General features: G+C 37.7%; 1 protein-coding gene across 1 annotated transcript in view; it reads right to left on the bottom strand.

Moving 5' to 3' along the window:
* Window positions 1-21412: 21412 nt before the first annotated feature.
* The window catches only part of TTC6 (tetratricopeptide repeat domain 6), a 62482-nt gene continuing 62217 nt past the window's right edge, over window positions 21413-21677 (bottom strand). The window contains exon 29 of the mRNA XM_065636866.1: window positions 21413-21549. Coding sequence (XP_065492938.1) covers window positions 21413-21549 — 137 coding nt within the window. The remainder of the gene's footprint in view (window positions 21550-21677) is intronic.

Raw genomic sequence — 21677 nt, forward strand, 5'->3', positions numbered from 1 at the left:
TTTGGGAAACAAAAAGTGAATGTAAAAAGTACGACTTCTACTGACAGACTCCTATTCACCAGTTTCTCCTGTTTCAATGTTATTTGCTATAATTACATTTATTGGACCTGTTTCTCCATGCTGACCACTTGCCTGCTTACATGATGCTGAACGTCATCCCAACAAAATTACTGGCAGCCACGGTCCTGATCGAAACAAGTGAGAGAGAGTGGGGGCAAGGGTCGAGCTCAGTATGATGAAAACAAACTTGAAGAATTAGTGTTGAACATAAGGTAGTGTGAGCTGAATAGGAGCAGATAAAGGGATAGCCCAGGTATGCTCCAAAACTGGGATGAAGAAGTTGCAGAGGAAAGAAGAGCTGGAATAAACTGCTAGTCCACATAAAATAGGGCAAGTCCAGTCTGAACTGTCATGTTTTTTCTTTATCCTCTCATAGGTGGGTTCATTGCAGCTGCTTCTGCTCGCTAAAGTCTCTAGCAGTCATCTATCTGCAGAAATTTTTGCCCACGAAGGTCATTTTGGGAGACTTCAAGGGATTAAAAATGCCAAATCGTGCTTTACAATAAATAGGCATTTTTTTTCTAACTAGAATAAGAGCATAGCTACTCATACATTTTCTGGGTTTTGACCTAAAATTGCATAGTATCCTCTATGCCCTAATTCAGGCATATTGCATTGGTAAGGAAAATACAGATATTAAAAATTGTAATTCAGTTAGCTATCGACAGACCTGAAATGACGAGATAACAAGGAAGACTGCTAGAGGAAAGGTTTAGAAATAACACTTTTTCCATATGCTTTGTATTCGTAGTCAGGAAACTGGGTACTTGGCTACTTCTGCCTCCATCTACCGGGATTTCTCACACAGAAGGTATTGGAAATCACACAGGTGTTCCATTCTGGCAATTTTCATTTGTAAAGAGACACTGTAATAGGTGTGCTGCCATCTCTTTTTTAGAGAAACTCTGGAGACACCCCCAAATTATGGTGGAGACTCAACCAGCCTCTTGCAGTGTCAGCAACCATTAATGCACATGGGGAACGAGGCTGTCCTTGCATGTCCAGCCTCTCCTCTGGTTTTCCAAGCAGAACAGCATTTAAACAGAGCTGACCTAACCAGCTTGTTCAAAAGACACTAATGAAAGCGTACTTTAGAAATCAAAATACCGTGAAAAGAAATCCTGTGGAGAAGTTTCTCTGATCTTCAACCAATTACCCACAAATACTGCTATCTACAGAAAATAAACTACTTGATTAGCTTCTGTTTTGAAAAGGCAACTACTGGGTCATGTCACTGTAGCAGATTACAGGGAAGCTGAGCCATCAGGCAGTGAAACTTGGGCACAATAAAGAACAGAGAATAACAAAGTTGCCTCTTATAAATGCTCCGGTTTTTGAACAGGAGCCTGGATGTTTAGGTAAAATTCTGTTTCTACTGCCATGAATATGCTAATGGATTTTAAAAGCCCCAAGAATGCTGGCACGAATAGAGCAGCACAATGTGCACCAGTGAGAGACCCCAGTGCTTGCTTTCTTAGCATCCTTGAGTTATACAGAACATAAGACAGAATTTATTTTTACTTCTGCCTTTTCTGCAATACACTGTGAACATACTCAACTCAGAGTTGCTTCAGCAACTACTCAGCTTAATTTTTTCACCTGAATTTACTGACACAGCAATATACACATGCTTTGAAAACTTTTATTCTTCTCCCTTTTTAAATCTGTTTGTTTATGCTTGGCCTTCCAAACACCACTTCTTCAGCCTGCATCTACCCAAAGTCTCCTTTCTGAGCCTTTTGCAGCTTCTCCACTGTGAACTTTAATTTCTTTTTCAGATTGTTAGAACTGCCATCTTTGTTTCTCAGACAGTCATATTGCAGAGAGTGTTGCTACGTACTTATGACTTCCTTTTGCTTTCATTTCTGCTGTGAAAACACTGCAGTTCTAGCAGGGCATGCAGAAAATAAGATAATATCTTGGCCTTTCTCTATACCAGGATTCTGCTGTGCCTGTTCCCAGAATAATTTAGAGATCCCACACACTGACTTAACACTTCTCCATAGATAACTATTTCCCCTATTTCTAACCTTGCTTAGGGGTCCAGTAACTGAAATGTGTGCCACATTCATTCCTTCCAGCCAAATCCTTAACATTTCTTCCCGAATTTTGGAAAACATTGATTGGAATATAAGCACAGTCTTGTCAGAGGAAAATTTGGGTCTCTGTTAATTCCCTAAAGTATTCTTCACTTTCTTTTGTCATTTATATACTGAACACTCACTGCACAAAACTAAGCATGCTTAAATGTATGGATTAGTGTTAGAAAAGTCCCAAGAACATTTTATCAGGTAAGTCAGTGCAGGACATTTCCCTGTAGTTCAGTCTCAAAGTACTTACCCACTGTAAATTTTAGGTAATTCAGAGGGTATGAGTTCCATCCATTACTTCTTAAGAGCATCTCATCTGCAAGCAACCATTACCAATATAATACTATTCATTAACAGTTTGCCCAAATTAATTTTGAGAGCTGTTCTTGGGGTTTTTTGTGGTTATTTTTACTGCTTATATTCTCTGCCATTAATTTAGATGATGAATTTGTGTTTATGTGCACCAGTCTGGTTGTTATCACACAGAGAGATAGGCATAAGTGCTGGGGAAGACAGAGGCCTCCTCTAGTGGGTGTAGATAAACTTCCCCAGGCAAGCAGTAAGCACATGAACCTAATTTGATTGTCCTCTGCAAAAGCTCATCTCCTCCATTTGGCTATCCTAGATCCTAGGTAAATCCTAGGTAGATTAGGCTTCCTAAACGAAAATAGTTTCTGTGAATATAGTATAGATTTCCTAGAGACCTTCATAGTCAGCTTATGTACAATTGCCTTTTTAAAAAATTATTTTCTACATAAATCACCTTTACCTGACCTTTGATCTTTCCCTGTTATTGTTCCACAGGCTTCAACTGTATCTAAATACCTCTTCATTGCTGAGCAAGGCAGGTAGTACTGCCTGTGTCAGTCTAAGATGGGGTGTTTCAGTATTTACACCTCAGATTTGCCATTGCTTTTCACTTTTACTCACATTCGTCGTTAAATTATCAGGCACTATGAATTCTAGTTTTACTTTAGAATAATTGCCTTCCAGTTGCTGCTATTTCACAATAGTGAGTACGATTTCCAAGAAGTACATACATGCATTTGCCACTTCTATTTCTGTACAAGACTTTACATAATTGCTTTCACTTGCCAGGTGTTTTTACATTAGGTATATCTGTGAATTAACTCTTAAAGGAAAAGACAAATGAGCATATCTAAACATTAGTATGTAGGAACATGCCGAGTTCCTAGATCCTCAGCTTTGAATGGCCCAGGATGTTTACAAGGCACAGTACAACCACAGTGAAAGGACACATCTCACTAAGGTGGGGGCCGTCAGCCGTAGGACTGGTCCAAGAGTCAACGAAGGTGGCACTTGGTAATAAGTGGGAAACATGGGTCAAACTGGGAAAGTGAGAGCAACACTGTGCAAAGGTGACTAATGGCCACAATGCAAAGTATATGGAGAAACTCCTGAGCTGTTCTTTAAAAAAGTTACAGATGAAGAATGCAGCTGCAATGAGGATAATGTGTTATCGCTCCTTGACCAGGCTGTTTCATGGCACATGAGCAAGGCGATGTGAGAATCAGAGCAATTCCAACACTTGCTGTTCATTGCTGGTTATACACAAGCTATTATCTCAAAGTAATTCACATACTAAGCTTATCTGTGAGCTTATCTCACAGTAAAGTATTAGTTTCTCACTACTCTGAGCTGGATTTTTTTACTAAGTTTCAAATACCTGCTTATTTGTGTTTTCCATTGGTTTCTATCTTTTTTTCCCAGACAAAACCCTCTTTGGTTTTGTTACATCCACTGAAGGTGTGATTTGCTACTTCACTATGTCAAACTTCTGTTCTGTTAAAAGATGTTTGTGTGTTATGTTTTACTAATGACACTTCTAGGGAGTAACTGTCAAAATATTTTGATCTTTTTAAATAATTAAGAATATGCATAAAGGCAATTCTATTTCATTACTCCTCACTCTATTAGGGCTGCATTAACACCAATAAAAAGTGGTCGCTCAATGCACAGTTCAGGTCCCTGTTTTAGAAATGCAAATAAATGGGAAAAAAATGTGCTTATTTGTGTAGTACTGAGCCAGTCTGTCAGCTCCATAGCAACCCTTTTCCCAAGTGCTGTGCAGGAAAGAAAAACCTGTTTAGCACTAATCTGTATGAAGGATCAAATTAGTCTTTAGCTGGCTGCAACATGCTGGAGCCAAAAATCTGCATGAGGTATGTTCCATGCTTTCCGAAAGCAGCAGCTCTAGATGTGCAACTATATAACTGCCTGTGACTGCTTATATTTTTTTACCAAACATCTATGGCCTATGTTATAGAGGAAGTTAAATTAATTGACATCATGGTCAGTTTTGGTGTTATAATCGAAAAATCTATGTTAACGAACTAGCTTAGAAAAAACAGTTAGTAGGCTCCCAAGAAGGATGACTAATGGTATAAAATAAAGTAAAAGACAGGCTGCCTTCTAGTGGGAGTCGTTTTAGTTATACTGATGGTAAATAAACAATAATCAGAAGACAAAGAAATACAGAAACAATCATTCATTCAATATCGAGTAAATCTTTTGCACTTACCTCTGAGGAACACAAAACATTTTCCTGGAGAAATAACAAGTTTAATTTGAGACTACCACCCTTCTCATACTCAACATGATTATCTGCAGTATGTTTGGGGGACAGTGAGGCTTTCAAATTCTTGATTAAGTTTTTGTTTGTGTACCATTAATTACTCGACACCTCTTTCTCTCCTGCCAAAAGATGATTACATTACCTTTTACTTGTACATTAACTTATTATTTATATTAGCTCAATATCCTGTGTGGAATCTGTACAAAGCTGAGAAAAACTGTAGCAGTTTTAAATCTGAAGTATAAAAGTGGATATAAAGTGGGCCATCTCCATCTGTCCATCTTAATCTCTCAGTTGAGTCAGAGGCAGATATACATCATTAGATTCCCTTTATAGCTCATAATTATTCAGGATTTGGAAAATATAACCATTTTCGATCTTGATTATAAAAATTATTCGCTGAGTTCTGATCCTGTGAGGACACCTAGTGAGCAATTCCATACAGAAACAAAATAGTAACTTGCAGCATACACTATGAATCAACATTTTCTTCAAATCTTGTATTGCAGGTAGATATTATTATTACTGTTTGTATTACAGCAGTTTCTAAAGCCAGGCAGTAGTTGCAGTAGGCTCCCTATATGCTCTTCTATAAGCACACAGAAAAGAGAAATCTATGTCCCAAAAGTTTACACTCTAAGGGAAAATTAGCTCACACATTTTCACAAGCACTTATAGAGTCTCCAGTAACATAACTTCTACAGCCTGTTTCAAATATTTATCCTGATATAATTCCTGTAACTACCATCGGGCCATGACTGTAGGATTTTGCTGGAGCAAGAGCTTTCTGGAGAGAGGGTGCAAGGAGCCAGCTGCCAAGCATCTGCAGCTGGCACTGGGAGTGCTGCACAGAGATGCTCTGGAGCAGCAGGAAAAACACCTGAAATGTAGGGGAAGGGAGAAGGAGTGTTTTGCATGCATTTTCATGGAAAAAAACCCTCAAAGTCTGCAGAGTTTTGATAAACCATTTTGATGTCTGACCCTCTCTGGGTATAATATGTACAAGCTTTGTATCAGAAGAGCAACTACAATATCATCAACAAATGATCAGCTATAGTGAACCTCAGCTACAAAATATACCATAACACCTTGATGAAATTTTAAAGGAAGGAAACAACATCTCAAAGACAGTCTGTTACTTTGTGTCTAGTTGTAACATCTTAAAACTTGGAAGGTCTGGAAGAATACTGCATTCAGCCTCCAGAGACAAAATCTCATTTTATACAGTACATAAATGACATGTATATTGAATTGTGCATACAACTGCACTTCCCTGAGGTTCTTTTTGTTCCCTGCAAAGGCAGTAAGTATGTCATTGGAAGACTGCACATAAGAGAGTCTGAGAATATTCTAAATTAGTAACGCCCCAAACATCGTTAATGCAGAAGTATTAACTGACAAGGCTTCCAATTTCCACCTAATTAGTGCACTAACCAATATCTCCAAATCCTCACTAATATTTAAGAAGTTGCGAGGTAATGCAACAAGCTTAATTAAAAATAGGAATTAGTTACAGAAGGAGTTTTTGCTACATCTCACGACATGAGCATTGGCAATGAAAAATACCTGAAAATCCTGTGAAAAGAAGAGCACAAATAGACAAATGCTTTCGTAAAATCGTCAGTTCTGACCTGTGCTAAGGTTTCGCATGCTTGCCCTTTTTGAGTCATCCAGATACATTCACACTTTCAAGAAATTTGCAGTCTAGAAGTGGTAGCTCTGTCATTATTCTGAAATCACCCGCTTCTGTCAGTGGAACTGACAGAAGACAAAGGAGTTAGATTTACGTATTTGAAAAAGTTAATTAGGTATTGTTGTAGAAACATCTTCCTTAATCTTTTGTGAAAACCATTCACAGAATAAACAGTAACGTGTATGTACAAATAAGCAGGATTTAAGAATAAGTATGGGAATTCTGAAAGTATACATTATTTTTTGCTAGCATATAAGCATTGAATATTAAATACTACTTATTGAAATTATTGTCTGAAAATATTTTGACAAACTTCAGAAAAAGAGACTTGATGTTGATTTGATTTCTGTTATTATGTTAACATCTGAAGGACAATTGCCATGTTTCATTATTTGATGAGTTATTTTGTAAAGAGCAACCTAAAATAAGCTTATTTTTTGGTATTGTTTCTGCTCTGAGACAGTTTTAAAGTTATCCACAGACATTCATATTTACTTGAAAAAACTAACACTTGGGAAATGAAAACATGGAGAATTGCTGCAGAGGTACTTTTGGTGTGAATCTTCATGCCAGTAGTCTTGCGCAGTCAAACCACTTAGAAGTGGTAATATCGCAGACCTATAATGAAGTGAAAAGAGAACATTAGAAAGAAGAGCAGAGAAAAAGTTAAATAATTCTGAGATCAACTCCAACATCCAGTGTCTGCACCCAGTTTACTAAAGGAAGAAAAGTCCCTGTTGATCACCAAAGCATCATAGATTCTGCCCCTTACAAGGTCTATAGCATCCAAAAGGAACCTGAGAGATTTGAACAGCTATCTAGGGCAAGAGCTACTCACTCATCAAATTAATGCCACCTAAATGGCTTTGAAAAAATCACTCTTGACAATCATTATACAGAATGCATAATATACACAGAGCTGCACATAAAAATGATTATGCCTTATTTTATTCTAAGGGAAAGGTTAAAACATGACCTCTCGGTTTATGTAACAGCATTTACGAAACTGTTATTTGATTAAAAGACTACTTAACATAATTTCTGTCTAATTTAGTGTGGTTTAAATTTCCCAGAACAATAAATATGAAGATCAAATAAGCTGAATAATCAAGGAGTGCTTTCTGTCAGAACAGCCAAACCACCCTTACTGCATCGGTTGATGTAGCTCAGGCTCTCATTTTTCTTCTTGCTTCTGATTGCATAGCATGGCCAAACACCCTCATCCAGACTCAGACAAGCTGGATTTAACCATTCATGTCCTCACTAACATGTCTTCTCACCTGTGTTTGCAAAGGGACACGATGGGCTACCCTTAAGCTGTGCAAGTCAGAATGGCATAGCTCAAATGACTATGTCTACCTGAAGTAGTCGAGGAAGTGCCCCAGCATCTGCTTCTACTAGCAAAGCTATGAAAGCTTCCAATGCACCCTCACAGGAGGGGTGGTATCACTATTAAACAGCACACTGCCTTGGAAACAAAGTGGTTTAGGTGAGTGGGGCTTAATTCAGTCACACTGCTTTGCAAATACGCCTTTGTTACTTCCACAGTAGATGCCTGATGCAGAACCGGTGGGGATCCCAAGAACTTTGTGCAGACTTCTGCACTCCAGACTTACAATCAAAAGTGCTGGGAAGCACCGTGTGGGAAGGTTCTGCACGGGATTTCTAAAATCAGCCATGCCATCTCTCAGGAGGTGGTTTCCAAAGCCGCCTTGAAACCTGTTTCTTCATCTTGCTTCCTCGCAACTCCGGGACCAAGAGTTCACTAAAGCAGATTCAGTCACACAAAAATGCAAAGATCCAGATTGTGTTCGTTGCTTCATCTGCCTTCACACTTCTCTTTGAGAGCACTGAGGAGCAGAGAAAGAAAGGAGACACTTGATATGCCTATACAGGAGCCAGCCTCTGATGTTGCACCAGATCTGAAACAAGCTCTGGAAACCCCACTGGTGGAGGAGGGTTTATTTGCCTCAGTCAAGGGTGGGCCTTAGTCAGCCGTTTGTGTTTGCTCCAGCAGCTCTCCTGACTAAATCCACACGTGGTTTTATGAGACCTTTTATATTCATGCTCTTTGTCTGCATCAGTTTATCAAACTACTCACTTCAGTACTGCCTTTTTTCACATCTGACATCCTACTTCCATTTTGTTTGCTGTTTACCCCATTTTCACTACAGCTGAAATGCCTGAGCTTTCACCATTACAGGACTATAGACAAAGGGCTCTCTTTTACAGCAACCATACACACTGTAATGCCAGCCACAGGAACTGGGAGAATAAAGCAGCAATCCTTCCCTTGCTTATTTCCAAGAGCCGAATGCATTATCTCCTCATTAGAAATAATACTAAATTATGGTATAAAAAGATGGGATGCAAACGCCAACCTTCAGTGCAACTTACAGCACGAAATAACATTGGTCTTTTTACAGTCATCATTTATGAATGTATTGATCTCAGACTTTCATTAATTTCAATGAAAATATCTTGCATCCAAGAAATGAAAGCTATGTAAAGGCTTTAATTTGCTCATTGCCAATGAACTTTAACAGATCTTAATATCAACTGCAACGGAAAAAAATGCATGCAAAATTCAATTACCAGGGAAAAGAACCATGTTAGATTCTGAAGGACTTTTACTTGGTAATTTCTATAAATAAAAATATTTTCATCAACACAAAACTCCAATGTGTTTATCACAATTCAATTAGTTTGTTTTCATACCCCCATAGAAATTTCCCCCTATGGAGTAAGATTCTTACTGTTTTATTTGTTCTTGTCATTATATCTTGTTTTGGTTTGGTTTGTTTTGGTTTGTTTTTTTCAGATAAACTCAATTAGGATTTTTTTTTTCCCTACTCATTATAGTTAATTTTCTTTGTTAGCTTAGAATTTGAGCTCATGCTTGAATCTGAAGAGAACCATCTGGATCACATGCCTGGAGAACTGAAGCATGAGGATGAGAGGGGGAAAAGAAAGGAACTTTCTCAAACTTCAGTCAGTGTTTTGCTTTGATTTTTCTCTTTCACCAAAGCTGTGTTCTGCTGCAGCAAAACAAAGTACTCACAGGAAAACAGAAATGGTAAAATCTTTTACTTCTAAAAATTACTCCTAGGTTCTAGATATTAACTCCAAGCACATAAAAACCATATTCAGAATACAGAGTCAGAAAAACTAAAACATTCATCGCTAACTGGTAATATGGCACAAGAAAAAGGAAAAGTTTGAGTAGAATTTTCTAAAGAGAGTTATCCCACATTGATTGATAGGAGAACCAGACTTTTTGTTTTTACAGGGAATTAAAAGAATCTGAAAGCTTTCTACAGTTCAGAGAGTAAACAGGAAATTTAAACACCCTTGAGAAATGATATTCCAAATGAAATGTTCTTTTTAATGGACTAGATTTTATTTTAAACCAATTAAAATATTATTACCTCATTTAAACTCCTTTCAGTTTTTTGAGTAAAGTACAACATAACTTCTCAAAACAGAAAATAGCTGTTTCGAAGCAAAGTGTCTTGTTCTGTAAACATCAAAATAGAATGCAAATTAATTGTTTTATTTTGCTGGGCTTCTGTCTAAACAAGAATTCGTTAACATGGACATGCTTCCACCGAACGTCTGGGTTTAACAAAAACAACATTTTTTGACAGAGAAACCTTCTGTCCAAAAATTTATGATTAATGCTAATCATACTGTCTTTAAACAAAAGTTAAATTAGAAATTGGATATATTCCAGATTTTGGGATTTCTATAGACATCTAAATATACAGATAGTCCCCAGCTGGAATATTTTAAAATACATAAATGTATACATTGCTTTTGAAAATGAGAATTAGCCATCTAATCCTTTCAGATAATTCTGCTTTCTCATTTTGAACTATCCTTTTTCCCTTCTTTCTCAGAGAATATGCAGAAAAATCTCATTTTAAGCTCAACAGTTTAATTTTTTAATTATATTTTTTTTGAAGAAAAATTGTTTTGGTAAATCCTGGCAACTGTTTCCCAGAGCAGAAGGTAGGAAAGCTTCACCATTCATGTTGGACTATGTTTTGTCATTCCTACTTGACAACACAGAGTTACATCAGTAGCTGGACTAATGGATCATTAGGGAAGGACTGGGATATCAGCACAGTTGGATCTGTTCTACTCCTGGCTGCCTTGTTTGTTCTAAACAAGTAATCCATCTGTTGTTATTTTCCAAAACTTAGAGGAGGAACTAATAACCAGAGTGAGAGAGCTGCAGCTGCCACAAAACCCCCTGGCTGGACTAAAGTGGCTGCTCTATGTGTCATCCCAGTTCCTGGCAACTGACAGATAATACTGCTAGGGCTTCTAAAATAACCCTCTCTCTTCATCTATCTAGGTCTAGCTTTCATTTCTGCAATAGTCCAGACCACCTCAATACTTTTCAATGGAGCAAGAGTATGTTATTCTACACTTTGCTACAGTATAACAAATACCAGAGAAATTGAAGCAGAAAAAAAAAGCAAAGGATGTGTATATAGCTGTTATACCCAAGTTCCAGGAAGAAATAACCACCTGCATCTGGACAGGCCTGATTTACCTCACTGACTTGAATATCTTAGTACATAAATCATCCGTGTTGTTCACATTTCATTTTCGTTCTGCTGGTCTGTGCAGCTCCACCACTCAGAGTTTCCAATCTTGTTTTGGACAGTCAAATCAGTACACCTGCTAACATCTGCACCAGCTGTTGTAACCCAACATTTCTCTATGCAGCCTGCACAATCTCACCAGGGGCACGTTATCACCTCTTCAAGACAAGAAGCTACTTGTGTTCTTTCATTTGCATTCACTTGCCTTTTCTCAAAATAAGGGTTATATGGTCACCAGCAACTGGAAGAAGTCTTGAGTGGCTTTGTGCCTCCCTTCTATCCAGGGGAGAACCTCTGAGCTGCCATGTGGAGGATGCCATGCCAGAAGTGCTTCTGTTTACCAAGCTGATGGGTTAAGAGCACTTCTGCACAGGAACCAAGGCCAGAAAATGACAGACATTCTCCTGGAACACGCTCTGAAATATTTCACAGAGAAGGGCTGCTAAGAAAAGTACTAGGGTCTCAGGATTTCAAGTGCCAAAATAGTGCCTGGCTATAGTTCCTTTATGAATGCGTCTACACGGATATGGCTCAACATTGCAGATGCCCACACTCCCAAATCCCAGATAATGGCAGCAAAGGGAGAAAAAAACGAGTTTGCAGTTTGTCAGACAAAGATGGTAAGATATAACTCAGTTGTTAAAAGCCATCGATACCACAGCAACCTCTAGAAGCAAGCAGTGTCACCTGGGAACTCAGTAGTGCTGCAGACCACAGCCACATATAGGACTTGCTGCAACCACCTCCAGCCCTATCTTAGCACAGCAGCTACAACAAGAGTTGCAGTCCTTAGAGCCCTTCAGAAGATTGTTGCCTGCTCTCCGCTACAACATCTGCTGCAAAGATGGCTTCTCCTGCTCAGAAATAGGACCGTTAGCTCCTATTTGCACTGACCCAGCCCTTTTACACAAACCTCTGCAAAGACATGAGAGCAGGAACCCCATCCTGAGTTGGAGAGCAATAGCTGGAAAAAGTTGACTGCATAAATACAGCACAGACATACCCACATTGCTTGGACTTACATCTCCACAAAGATAATACTCCATCTCCTGCCCTTTTCTTATATACATACCCTATTTTTTTTTCTTAATATATGTACCAGAAGTCTCACATTTACATTTTAAAACTGACAGACTATCTGCAGTGTCCCTTGATACAGAAATAAACATTGTAATACTTAATGAGATTAGGCAGGTCAGCAAGTTTACAATATTGCTAGAAAATAAAATGGACTTTTTCCCTGTGAGCTCATGAAAACAACCAGGAGAAAAGAATGGAATATTAGATAATGTTATTATTAGGAACCAAGGCTAATGGTTCTTGTACTAATGAGCTCCCTATTGAGACTACCTTAACATATTTGTTCTGCCTGATACACCATTCAGCTACTAAGGAGCTAGTCTTCAGTGATGCAGCTTTTCTTTCTTTACTTCATAGCTTCTGAATAGCTTTAATTTGAATTAAAGTACTATTTGGAAAGCCTCTGGCTAAATAATTTTCATTTTTCTGAGATAACTGGTTGTTTAAAGACTAGTGTATGAAGTTGATAACTGCATGGACACCAAGCTTATCAGAGTCATTAGCATGTAAACTAGCGCCAGGCAAAAAGTTTCAAAAGCACAAATAAGATACCATTTGTGGTTTTTAAGTACAAATAGTTTCTTATCTATACTTTTCAACTCTGTCCTGATGGAAACTAGCTGTGAAAACTATGCAGGACATGAAGATTGTGCAGGATACCTCCTCCTACAGCTGCAGTACAGGCACTGGCTGGCATTGCAGTGGATGGATGCTCACTGCAGAGCCTCCTCCTCCCCCTAAGCTGTCTTCCTGCAAGGGAAGTAAAGAAAAGACAGGAGTTTCCCCCAGCCCTGTCCTTGCTCAGCAAGTGCCCCTCGTGGAGCTGGGTTAGGGTCTGTGGCATCCGTGTAAGCAGGCCTGTCTCCTGCTCTCCTCCAGGCAGTTCCTCTCCTGGGCACAGCCTGGCTGCAGGAACCATGAGCCCTTGGGCCATTCCCCTCTCCTTTAGGTGTGGTGGGAGGGAATAAAGGAACAAACCTACATGTCAGGAATAAGGGACTCCATGTGTATCACCTCAGGAAGAAATCGCTCCTGGTGTTTGCAGCGGGGACAAGCAGAAAGGCTCATCCCTGCCCAGAGAGCCTAGAATATCTGTCCAACATTCATAGCCACCTGACATTCTTGGGGAACAACAGAGACGAGCAGAACTCCGCTCTGCCATGCTCTTGAGACATGTTTTTCTTCCCTTTATATCAGACATTTCAGTTTAAAACTAGTAGAGCCAGCATCCCACTAATAGAAATGAACCTCTGTAGATGTAGAGCTCCTCTACACCACACAGGTCTATTTGGGGAAGTTACTCTCAAGTACAACAGCATATGAGTTTCTAGTGCTTTTTTTGTTTGTTCCTTTCATATTATTTCCCCACGAGGACAGCCTTAGTAAACAGTACACTTATGAGACCACTAAATGAAGTTGCACATAACACTTGACAAAAACACTTAATTGCAAAGTTCTTCATGTGTTATAAATTTACATTTTAGGAATTGTAAATAAGCTCTTTGCCACACTGCATCACTATCAAACATCACAAAAAGCTCATAAATAACACCGTCTTTTCCAATAATGGGTCAATCACACCATTCTGGTTTTCATAAACAAGGGAAAAAGTAATGGCAAGGGAGTATTTGTCATTCTTCTGTAGCCTGTAGATTTGACTCAAAACTTTGTCAAGCACCTTTCACTGAATTTAATGAATTCTGAATCAGGATTTTAATGACCATTATATGCATATGTGCATCTAGTCACCAAAAAATAGAAGACTGTAATCCAGGTAGGAGTCTCACCCAGAAGAGAAAACAGGCTTGCAGCTCTGAAAATGCCTGATGGTTCCTTTCCTTTCATTACAGTTGACAAAGACTTGCTCTAGAAGGTCACAACCTCTGCTTGCTATTCTAAGCTTGGGTTTGGTTTTTTCTTTCCTCAGAGGGAAAGTACTTTACCTTTTCCACTTGCTACAGGCAGAGCTTTGTGTCCATTTTCAGAATGGGGCAGAAAAGGGCAGAGAGGAGGAATGTCTCACGAAGCGAGGTGTGGCCACTTTTTAGCTTTTCTGCTTGAATTCCAACAGAGAGCAGCAATAAGCCTTTTCCCTTTGCAACGAACAGAATTTACTGACTTGGTAGACTGAATAAAAAGAAACATGCTGTAAAATACAGCTGCTGGGAGCAGTTAAAAGATTCCACAGTATTTGCCTGTCTTTTCTGAATGCTGAATTTTGTAGAACAGTATCACAAAACCAGATGAGTGGGGAAAAAAAAAAAAAAGGTCAGAAAAGGAGTTGTTATTCAGGGCTTGTGCTGCTTATTACCTGTGTTATTGCATGTGTGTATACATACACATGGGGTTGTGCTTGTGAACAGGTTCATACCCCTATATGTTTACGTTATAATACTACGGTTTTATGTTACGTAAGAGCTTGTGAGGTATGATAATCTCCATTATAATTCAATTATAAAAGAACTGTATATAACATATCGAAAAGGAAGTGAGAGAACAAGACTGGAAATTAAACAAGACGCATTGCAAAACAGCGGCATACCGGAACGCCTCCTCGCAGCAGTTACCAGAGCCAGCGGCTGCTGGTGCAGCTGGTTCGTTACCCAGCACTAGAGCTGTCCCACTCGAGATTGCAGACTGCCATCTACTGGTGGTCTCACGGAAGGTCACACGATGTAAGAGTTGTCTTTTGAAGACGTTTGCTTAGAGCATCACCTTTATTCACATTGACTTTTTCAGAGCACATTTTGCAAGCAGATTTATTCCAGTATTTTTTTTTTTTTTTTCTCCTGATATCCCACGAAATGGCTCAGGCTGCATCTACATCGCTTTTCAAGGTTCGGTTCATTGCCAAATCAAATCCAAATTTGTGTCCACATAAGCCCACTCTCAAGCACTGGTTTGAGGCCTGGGTTGGGGTGGGATGGAAAGCAGCAGGTAAGTTGAACTAATATTCTTCCTATCTAGGAATGCTCTTACCTTAAGCATATTAGATGGTGCAGGTATACCATGGCTCACCATATCAGCCAAGACCATCCGGTGTTCCGTCTGCCCTTGCGGCAATGGAACACAGGCAATGCCACAAAAAGCAGACAGTCAGAGTGTCCCATACTAAGAAACAGCTTCTGTCTTCAGTCATAGGCGGCCTTTGCTCGGTAATGTCTGTATAGCACCATACAGGCGTTATACCACTCCTGCTGCTCGCAGTGTGCTCATACACAGTTTGGGCAGCTTTAAGGTCAGGCTCGAACCTGGTTTTGGTTCAGCCTTATAAAATGCAGTATAGGTGTAGTATATGCATAAATAACATGAAAAAAATGGCATATTTCTCATTGAAATTAGAAGCACATTACCTACGGATTTCATCTCTTCCACTAGGGTATATTGCATTTGTTTTAATTTGCTGAAAATGACAAATCTGCTGTCATTTGACCCAGCCTTCAAACCAAAATACATTTCTGAGATATGTTTCTTAGGGAAAAAGCATTGAGATCAAAGTGATACAGAAAATAAGATTTGATTCATCTCCCTAACCACTCAAAAAGAAAATTCACTTTCATATGCATACCTGGAAAGGTAAGACTAAAAACTGACTGCTCTGCTCTAAAACTACTGTCTAGTGAGAATCCCACAGCAGCAGCCATAAGATTATCCTTCCCTATGCAACATAATTCCCAGTCTTCCCTCAGTTGACCGAAGCCAGCAGTGCATTATAATCTACTGCATCCTTTCTGCCCAAGAAAAGTAAACTGAAAACACCACGAGCTCAGATAAAATGATAAAGCACTTGCATTCATTACATTTTGACAAAGAAGTTTCCCAAATTATCTTTAAAAGTCAAAGAATTTTTTTTTCTTCTAGAGAGTATCATCTTTCTTGCAAGGCTCATTTTCTACCATAGGTTTGCAGACTTTGGTTTACTTTTACTCATTTTTCACTTTCATTTTTACAGCAATCTTGTGCAGCCCATACATTCTCCAGCACCAGCTATGAATTTCTTACCCGAATTGACTACATTTCTTGTATATGTGGCCAGTTGGGCAGGACTTGTATTTTTGTCAGGTATCCTGTCCCAAAGCCCTGCTTATCAATAAAAAACAACCCCACCCATACACCCAAACTCTCTCAAACTCAGAAGACCATCTGACACAGGAGTTCAGCTGAGAACACGACTTTTTAATTTGCTTTTGTTTTGCTTTCTTTACTGTCATTAAGTTTTCGGTTTGTCACTTTAACGCCAATTTTCTTTCTTTTCTTTCTTTCTTTTCTTTCCTTTCCTTTCTCTTTTCTTTCTTTTCTCTCCTTTCTTTTCTAGCTTTTCTTTGTTTTCTACCTTTTCTTTCTTTCTTTTTCTTTCTGTGAGCTACAAACAGCTATGTACATCTTGTTCATACTAACTCCCAGATGAACTTAAATATTTTTCAGGAATGATTTTAAAGGATTATTTTTAAGTAAATTTCATCTACTTATTTTACAAAGGTGCAGATCTTGAAGACATGGGAAAATCAATGACATTTGTCATTTACACTTTGTGAAATAACAAACTGCAAAATTCGACCCCCCTGCTTTTCACTCTTGGGCTACCCATCTCACTACCACTGATTGTCACACTCTCTCTCAGACTAGGTTATTAAACTGGAGATATACTACTGCTATGCAAATTTTTATCTGACTTCAGTTGTAAATAGATTATATTTAGTCTGATAAAAACAAATTCCTGAACAATAACTTTAGACAAAGGTCTGCTGAAAAACAAGTGCAAAAACCAAAGCAGCTTCCCCAAACTTATAAATAAACAAGTTTCCCACTTTGTTTAAAAAACTACCACTTTCCTTTGCTTTTCAATGGAGGTAACAAAAGATCCACTTCATCATCATTTTGATGGTGTATGCCATCCAAAAAGTTTAAATCATAAAATATTGAAAGAAAATACTTTAACATTCAGTTGACAGACATACCTAACCTAACTTACTATTCCATGAAAGATTACTCATAACTTCCTATTCCCTTATTTGGCTTCAAACAGAAATATTTGCTTTGGTCCTTTTTTTAATTACTTCCTCCCAAGTCATCTACTGCATTCTCTGTTAATCAAACAGTATTACCTGTTTCCCAGTAATGCATCTATTATCAGTATTTTAAAGAGGGAAGAAAAACCCAGATGCAAATGGGGTTCTGTAGTAACTCTATTTGTTTTAGCTACAGTCTATCAAAAAGATTTTCTAGAAAAGGAGAATGAAAGGAAATAAATGCAGAAAAAATGAAGCTCAGATTATCAGATTTTAAATCCAGAAAGAACTAATTTCATCACATGGCAAGAGACAAGAGCTTCTCCTAAACTGCGTTTTTTAAACAAAATTGCATTGATAATGCCCAGTATGGAAATTAACTGGTCTATTATTAGCAACGGAAGTAACCTAAGAGTTGAACACCTGTCCCATACTTAGGCAAAATTCAGAATACCACGAATCTACCATAGTCCCTACCAACAGGGAAGTTCAAGTGCTACTGTTCAGCCTGCAAAACACAATTGCAATTTATTAGTGGAACAGTGGTTCTTAGAGTCACCCATGAGTCTATTAATCTATTAAAAAAAATACATGAAAGAAGTGCCATTATACGAAATAATACCACCTACTTTTAAAAAACTTTAGAAAATATAAAATCTCCTTTAGGTCAGAAAGGACGTTTAAAAGAAAGATTTGAAGAAAAAAATGAGCTGATAATCTATTTTTCAAAGAAAGCAGTAAGTTTTGCTCATGAAACTCTAAATGTTAATGTCTATTGTGCAAATAAGTTCTCCATCCACTTCACATTTTCTTTAAAAAGCATCTAACATGGTCCCTGAATTGTGAATGAGAATGATGTTAAATGATGAAATTGGAAATACAGCGGGACAGCACCCATAAGCATTGTGTAACAGACTAAAAACTCTAAAAATCCAAGTCCATGCAGCCACTTAACAAATGTTCAGTTTTTAAGCATTAAAAAAATAGAACTACACCATCCAGAATAAAAAAAATTGCAAGCAGAAGAGAGATTATGCTAGTCTATATTATTTAAGTCAAGTGACAATATCAATAGTGAGCCAAAACTGATTGTATTTTTTTTCAGTTTTTAAATACGAAGACAAAAATCTTCTAAGTGTCCATTTCTGTTCGATGTTCAAGAGAGGTTAAGCTAAAGAAAATTACAGTGAATATCACAAGGAAAAGACTGAAGGGAAAGGTCTGACCTCTTTTGCTTCTGATTTAAGTTTGATGATGCACTATACATGATGAGGGTACCACTAGCTCACAATCCATCAGCAGGTAATTCATAAGGAGGTCAAAGAAAGGCAAGGCCATAGAATCATGCATAATTTAGCAATTTCATCAATAAACAATTCTTCAGATAATAAAAAAGAACACTGAAAGATGCATGTGGAGGAGAAAGGGATCCAAAGAACCACCAACATCATCTTGCAAGCAAACTTTGACTTTGTGTGCATACAGGAAACTATGTAAATAATTCCTCAATTTGCATCAACAGCCACAATAATCATGCATGGAAATACAGACATACGTGTATTTATACTTTGTATGTTATACTTGATCCACTTGTGTAGGTGATGATACTGCAAAAGTAAATAAGGCAAATAAGAAAAAAGAATAAGAGGGAAAAATCATTCAATCAACTTTAAGTTGACAAGTGATAGGACAAGAGGAAATTACCTCAAGTTGCACCAGAGCAGGTTTAGATTGGATATTAGGAAAAATGTCTTCACTGAAAGGGTTCTTAAACATTGGAACAGGAAGCAGTTGAGTCGCCATCCCTGGGGGTACCTAAAATATGTGTCGATGAGGTGGTTAGGGACATGGTTTAGTGTTGGACATGGCAGTGCTAGATACTTGTTGGACTCGATGATCTTAAAGGTCTTTTCCAACCAAAACAATTCTGTGATTCTACAAAACTTTGCTTTAGTACAGAATAATCAATGTTAAAGGCATAAAAGCAAAACCTCTGAAGAGTGAAACTCTTTACAGAAACTCGTAGCCACAATGGTCTAATCAGACCTGACATAGTTACTCTGAGTCTCGAATTTTGTAATAGTCACAAAGAATTTCTCCCCTTTGTGTGCTGCAGTCTGCCAGAATCTTTTTTTATTGTAGTTATGAAGTGTGGTAAAACTAATACTCCTAATAGCTATTACTAGCAATTCATATTTCAAATTATGGGAGAACAGAAAAGCAGACATTGCTTTTTGATCCTCTCATGATCACATATTTTAATTTAATTTCAAGAAAAACTGTCATTCCAAAGAGATTTCTAGTAAGTAACACTATAATGTATAATAGTAGAAAGAAACATTAATATGCAACATCCTACAGGGACTAGAAATATTTTAATTTATTGTTTATATCTATAAACATTCGTTTTTAAATATCAGAGACACAAATCATGAATAAACAAAAATTAAATACAGAATTTTTTTGAACTTGTTCTAGCTTTTATATGCTAACTGTGATACACCGATTCTGGTCAACCTCAACATCACAGATCTTGCAAGTGCAAAGTCTGATTGTACTGGATATTACAGAACAAGATAAGGGCATAGTCAAGGAGAGTAGAGATGGAGTCAAATGCTTTACTGAGTTAATTGCCTTTAGCTGTGATACTCTGAATTTCCTTTCCACTGTACTTGTTTTCAGCCCAAGTATCATAAGCGTGACAAGCATAAGAATTTTTACAATGTAATGTAATACTACAAAAGCAAAAGTTTAAATACCAGAAAAAAGCTAAAATTCAAGTCATCGTCTGTCACATTGGTTAAACATACACTGCACGGGTATGCAAGAACCGATATTTTACAGAAATAGCATATAGCAATGTGTTAAGTACTCAGAGAAAATAAAATGCAATTCTTTGAGACAAAGCAATGACAACATTTTTACTTTCATCTCAATAGCACATAAATGAAACAAAACAAAACAAACATTTAACTCTAGGAGTGCCAATAAAGGTCAGTTGTGAAGTTAAATGGACCAGTGAAATTCTTTAACACTAATTTTATATAAATCAGATTATTTAATTTTGATTCTATTCTGGATTATTCTCTACTACCTAGGGATTATTCCATGTACAGAACATTAGGTAATTACAGGCACATGTCAGCGTGTGTTAGGTCTATTGTTTTGTGAAGGTCCCTCTCATCTTTTTGTTTTGTCTTTTTTCAAGAGGAAAATTGATAGCCTTTTACATCCAAGGTAAATTGAAATTACACATGCAATGTGTCCTATGACACTGGGATAGTGCATTGAAGTGCCACTTGTGCCTTTATAAATCTTCTCACTGTCTCAAACCACAGGACTGCTTGCATGCCGAATGAGACCTTAAGATTCCTTCTTTTTCTTTTTTCTGAGACAAAGACATCAGGTTTGCTTCATCCTTTTGCTATCTTCACCATACTATGCCAAACTTGGAGGTTTAATTTAGTACATTGGTAGGGCCTGACAATTTTTAAATGCTAGTCACAGATTCACATTTCAGTCTCCATGTTTAGGTGAGAGCCTGTTCTTAAACCCAGTTCTTACAGCTCAGAACATAAAAGTGTGATCTATTATTTATGCATTTTTACCTGCATCTTCAAGCTGGCACAGCATAATATATTTTAGTGGAAGTAAGTAACCTCAACTTTTTACTCACAAACTGAATCATGCCCTTCTCAAATTTCAGTTTTTAGAGTAGTTCTCAAACACTGCAACAGATGGACCTGGCAGGATGGTTGTGAGTAGCAGGAAATATGAAATCTTATGAAGAGGTATAGAAGGAAGATCAGGAAGAAAGTGAGACCTAGTTAGCACTCACAAGCATTTGGTAGCTATCTTAGAATTTTTAGTTCCCAGATGGTCCACGTGACATACAATTAGCATCACTGTAGGCATTTATATTTGGTGGGAAGGGAGAGCGTAGTCTCTTTTATCCTTCCATAACCATTACAGTTCGGGTCTTTTGCCTCTTCTCTGTCCTTCATTTTGCACACAACACAGTCTCTTGACACTAACAAAAAAAGAACAATCTACAACTCATATAAAATTAAATATAGCATTCTGTTCTTAAGTAACTTTGGCTAGTTTTGCACAATCAAGGTAAGTATATTATTTAGACAAATAAAATGTGTGTAGAGTATATGAAAATGACAATAAGTTATGAATTTTTCTTGCATGTTGGACTTCTTTATTAATTAGAGGTCTGAGAAATCTGTAAATAGAACACAAGTGGTATAAGAACTGGTATCTTTTCACATGGAATAAATCTGATCTTGAATGCTGATTGCTTGTTTGTAGTCTTCTACAGCCTCTTTATTGAAACCCAATTTACCACGAATATCAGCTCTAAATTTATACATCAAGGCATCATTAGGCTGAATTGACAATGCTGTAAAAACAAGAAATAGAATGTTAGGGTTGGTTTTTTTTCTTTAACATTGTCATATTATTATGAAGGGAAGCATGGCAGGAAAACTTGTCGGTCCAGATCCCTCTGCAGAACCTTTCTACCCTCAA

Source organism: Caloenas nicobarica, chromosome 5 (genome assembly GCF_036013445.1).
Source record: "Caloenas nicobarica isolate bCalNic1 chromosome 5, bCalNic1.hap1, whole genome shotgun sequence".
In the NCBI taxonomy this organism is placed as follows: domain Eukaryota; kingdom Metazoa; phylum Chordata; class Aves; order Columbiformes; family Columbidae; genus Caloenas; species Caloenas nicobarica.